This window comes from Dryas octopetala, chromosome 1 (genome assembly GCF_963921425.1).
Source record: "Dryas octopetala chromosome 1, drDryOcto1.1, whole genome shotgun sequence".
In the NCBI taxonomy this organism is placed as follows: domain Eukaryota; kingdom Viridiplantae; phylum Streptophyta; class Magnoliopsida; order Rosales; family Rosaceae; genus Dryas; species Dryas octopetala.
In genome coordinates, this window is record NC_141366.1 from 4,365,295 (window position 1) to 4,370,577 (window position 5,283).

Here is a 5,283-nt window from a genome sequence, read left to right on the forward strand (position 1 = left end):
GAATGGGGGATTCTGAAGCTTGTCATGTTTTCACTTTCCAACCATGATTATCTGCAATGGCAACAGGAAGAAATATATATCTCTACTTCGCTTTTTATGATAAAGCTTACCCGTAGGAACATCTGTGATTCTGCAGTTATTGTGCTTAAAAAAGGAAAAAATGAAGAAAATGAAGCACCTACAGAAGCATACATGTGTGGCAGGAAAAATAAAAAGAAAAGAGGACAAAGGAAGTAGGCAAAAGAATGGAATTATCTATTATAGAAATTAAGGTAACTAATAAAATGGGAAAAAAGTTTCTACAAGGAAGCATCTTACATACAAGAGATAGAAGAACCTCAGCTCACATGTACACTGGAGGAGGGAAAAAGGAGGGGGGGAAAAAAAAAACAGAAATTCTCTGTATGTGAATGTTGAGAATGGCAGTGGTACCTGTTATCTTCTATGATGCAAAAATTGATAACTAGGCACCCCATCTATAAGACCACAAAAAGGTATTCACTGCTTTATTCTTAATTAATCCTCCAGCTCAGTCTCTCTCTGGCCCATTACCTCCATTCTGCCTTGTATCATCATCTCCTCTCATGATAGTTGAAGATGCACTCTTTTTGGAGCTTTGGACTGGATGGATTTGGGGGTCATATTTCTGGGAAGCAAGGTAATTTAACGCTGTAACTATATCGGTTATGACAGGTCGCATGTTAGGCTGCTCCTGAACGCACATTGCAGCAATAGCAAGAGCTTGGTATAATCCCCTGACAGGATACTGCCCTTGGAGCAATGGATCCACCATTTGTGAGAATTTCTTCCGGTCTCTGAACAAGGGTCTTGCCTGAAAATAATATAATGCATAATTATTCATAAACATAAACCCAATCTAAGACTAAATTACTAAACAATTTATTCAACTCCACTAAAAAGAAGACATGTAAAGTTCAATAGATTTCATAAATCATATCCTGCCTCTTTGGCAGCAGACACCCAATTATCAGCATTTCTGATAATTGTTGATTACCACACAATATTTGAAAAGGACAACAGCTAACATATGAAATTAATTCCACCTATGCAGTACCAGAGAAGAGGGTGGAATAGTAGATATTAGAGAAGAGAGTGCACTAGTATTTACCCATGCTACCAAGTTCTGCTCCTTGAGAGGTTTTGTATTATCAATAGCTTTCCTGCCTGTAATAAGCTCCAAAAGAACAACCCCAAAGCTATAAACATCTGATTTAAAAGTCAGCTGACCTGTCATTGCATAATCTGGTGCACAGTACCCATACGTGCCCATAACCCTAGTAGAAACATGAGTCTTATCTCCGCTGGGACCCACTTTAGCCAAGCCAAAATCAGATAACTTTGGATGATAACCCTCACCAAGCAAAATGTTTGAGCATTTCAGATCACGATATATAACAGGGGGCTGCATTTTTTCATGCAGATACTCTAAACCCCTTGCCGCACCAGCTGCTATCTTCATTCTTGTATTCCAGTCGAGAACTTTCCTGCTAGGTGGAAGATCTATAAGGAAAAAAAGAAAGTAAGAGATTTAATTCTAACTCATGGCATAATATGGTACAAATGGCAAAGAAAGTGAAAAGGTAAACAATCATACAACAAGGATGGCATTTTGGAGTGAGTCAGTTGCATACCATGCAAATGGTTTTCCAAAGATTGTAATGGCATATATTCATAAACCAATAGTCTCTGATCTCCCTCAGCACAAAACCCAATCAATTTGACAAGATTAGGGTGGTCAGCTAGACTTAGTGTCACTACTTCAACAGCAAATTCCCTAATACCTTGGCACCCGTTTCGGTCAAGCTGCTTGATAGCAACAACCTGCTCCAAAAACAATAACAAATCAGGACTGGCCTCGAGCTTCCAGTTCATTTGAATAATGTAGCCCAAAAACTTTGAGACAATATTATAAAAGGGCGCATATAACATTCTAACAGCATTCAATTAAAAGTTCAGTTCAAAGCTCAATTGAAGACAACACATTGTCAATATGGGGTTAAAAATCAATAGAAGTTCTTTATTTAATGATAGAACTCACATCCAGATAAACACAACCAACCTGGTTAATTTTCTCTAAGTGACCCTTGTAAACTTTGCCAAATCCTCCTTCACCTAGAAAACAATCAGACCTGAAATTTCCGGTTGCTGCTTCAAGTTCTTCAAACGTAAATGTCTGTGCCCGCTTGCCGTTAGTTTTGCCATCATTGGAAACCTCCTCCTTTATATTGAACTCCTTTACATCTAATGATAACTGGTCATCCTTAGTGACCTCCTCCTTCTTTACACCCAATTCCTTTTTTACATTTACTTTTGATGCATCTAAAATCCATGCACACAATGTGAGTAAGGAAGAGACAGAGAGAAGGCCAAGCAAAAAGACAAACTACAGCACATAGTAAGAAAACAATCTTGATTAATTCAATCAAAATGGGACTGAAAAAACCGTAGTCATTAGAATTTAAATGCAAACAAAGAATACAAAATGACAAAATTCAACACTGAATGAGTTTGGATTATAGATTGGACCTTCCCAACCACGCAATCAAACAAACAAACAAACAAAATGAATGAGCATCAGTCGTAACAGTCACAGAAACAAAAACAAAAATAGCTTTGGCACTAGATGAGAAATTAACAGTTTTGACACAGACCCAAATCAATAAAAAAGATGAAAATTATATAATTATAATTAAAGCGCGTTTCACTAAATAAAAATTTAACCTTTTTCTTCTCATCCACTAGAAAAAAATCAAAAAATTGACACTGTTATGGCACAATCAAAGAGATGGACTAAATAACAGAAATAATTGTCAAATAATAGAGGGGACAGGGGCACCGACCTTTTGAATCGATTTTACGGTGCAAAACAGGACCAATCAAAACCAAATTCGAAAACCGTAACTCAAACAGTTAAAAAGAAAACTTAAAAAACAAATTAAAAGGAAGAAATTAAAGAAATCAGATAAGAGAATGAAAATTGACACTTTTTTAATTCACAGAGACACAAACCCAGGCATGGCAAAGACTACCACCCACAGAAATTTAAAAATAATCAAAGAAAAGGGAATAATAGTAACCAAAAAACAAAACCCATTTCAGAAAAATGCAAAAACTAAAATCATCCGAAAAATTCTTGCAATAATAACCCAAAAAAAAAAAAAAAATACGAAATTCAGAAATGATCATATGCAAAATGGGATTTCTCTAAATGACCCAAAAATTAAACGAAAAAATTTTGAGTCTTTGAAAATAATTACCTTGATGATTTGGTTTGTTGTTACCGACGATGTTGGTGTTCTTCTTCTCTGATTCTTTGGTCGATTTTCGAGTGCAGCGAAAGCAGCTCATGATACCCTTTTTCTTTTCTGCTTTTCTTTGCTTAGCGTGCTCACAGAGTCACAGTTCCTTTTATCTCAGCTGCACACGGAAACAGAGCCTAAAACGCATAGAAACCAACCAAACACAAGAAAACAGAGCAAAATGAGAGAGAGAGAGAGAGAGAGACTCAGACAAGAGTGACAGACTCTCTTTCTGTGACTCTTTCTTCTTCTTTTTCAATTTTTAAAATGTTTATGATGTGGTTTTGTAATGTAAATCAACCCCAAGACTTAATTCAATTTTCACCCAATTAAAACCAGCCACGTGGCAAAAATAGAATGCAAGTAAACTATTGGTTCAAACAAAAAAACAAGAACTCTAAGAAAAACAAAATAAAACTACTGTCTTGAACTCTAGTTTTACCAGCCACAAAAGGAAGATGGTTTTGGTTTTTATCCTATCTACTAACTTTCGGGTGAGTGTCATACTGTCATTTCTATTTCTAGGAGGATAATTTTCTGGTTATGGTGTATATCGTTATGTCTTTCGATTTGATATGCACGGTTAACTATTTTACGGTTGACTATATCTCTAATTTTAATTTAGGGAATAAAAAAGAAAATAATCAAATTCTTCCAAAAGAGAGTTTTGGAGACTTATCTTAGTAGTTCTTTTGTTTTAAAAATCAAATTATTTCGGCTAAATACACTTAAAAGTGTTTTTCATAAATGCGGTTAAGAGCACTTCTCATAAATGCATTTTGAAGTATTTCTTAAAATTTTTCTAAAAAAGTAATAAAAAGTGATTAATTATTTACAAGCGCTTTTAGAAGTTCCAAAAGCATTGCATATTCATGCTACAATTTCGTGTGTGATTGTCATGTACTACTATGGGGAATACATTATAAGTCCAACTAATATGAAGGACAAAATCAAATTAGAAGTGTTTCCCATAATGCGCTTGAGGATGCTTCTCTTAAATGCATTTTCAAATATTTCTTATGAATTTTTCAAAAAAGTACTAAAAGGTGTTTAATTTACAAGTGCTTTTAAAAGTTCAAAAAACATAGTTTATTTGTGTTGCAATTTTGTGTGCCATTGTCATGAACACTATAGGAAATACATTAGGGGTCGGACTAATATGAAGAACAAAATAATATAGTTTTTCAATTTTTGCCATTTAAAGAACAATTGATTAATTATCATAGTTAATTACTTAATTGTGGCAAGTTAATTACAATTTGAAAATTTCCAATAAAAAAAACAGAGCGAAAATCGCATTTGGAAATTGGGGCCTTAATCTGCTGCATATCAACATATGTTTACACTTACGCCACATTCAAACCGAGACCAATCTTTCGGGCAGGGTTCTTTGGTCAACTCGCATTTAAGGTCCGGAATTTTTGTTTTGTCTTGTATGTGTTCTGATCAATCAATGCTTGATGACGTGGGCGTCTCTCATTGGTCCGCGTTATTTAGTTGCGAGCTGGTCCGCAACAAATCTTTGTCCTTTTCTTTCGGCACCAAATATCTCTATTTCTTGGATTTAATCTGCTTACCTGCAGGTGACGCAAAGAATCACAGACAGCCTGGCAGCCGTCGGATCTCCAACAAAAAGTTGATTCTCGCAAATTTTGTGGAGCGGGTCCCACTCGGTGGCATTCACATTAAAAGCCAAAAGGACCCTCTGACTTTACGCGTTTGCAGTTAATAATGCTTTGCTGTAAAAATGGAAGTTCCGACGGTGATCACGCGCCCGCCCGCCATAACTGTGCTGCGTATTTCAAAGAAAAGAACAGTAATGTTTTGACATGTGGCTCTTCGGCTTGAGTAACTAGTGTTGTAATTTACCGTGTGGATTTTGAACCGACAAGTTATTAATATAGGTGGGTTAGTGGGTAGTTGGTAAATTACCTCTGGCCAAAAAATATATGAATTTTCACAA

The 5,283-nt window shown here is 35.7% G+C and overlaps 1 protein-coding gene across 1 annotated transcript; it reads right to left on the reverse strand.

The window, feature by feature from the left end:
* Positions 1 to 235: 235 nt before the first annotated feature.
* On the reverse strand, positions 236 to 3,562 carry LOC147296705 (putative serine/threonine-protein kinase PBL5). The gene is made up of 5 exons (XM_086242257.1): positions 3,279 to 3,562; positions 2,081 to 2,340; positions 1,653 to 1,842; positions 1,130 to 1,521; positions 236 to 832 (listed from the first exon to the last, which is right to left on the reverse strand). Exons 1-5 carry the CDS (start codon positions 3,367 to 3,369, stop codon positions 530 to 532), a joined length of 1,236 nt encoding a protein of 411 aa, XP_086098383.1. The 5' UTR covers positions 3,370 to 3,562; the 3' UTR covers positions 236 to 529.
* Between the last annotated feature and the right edge of the window lie 1,721 nt (positions 3,563 to 5,283).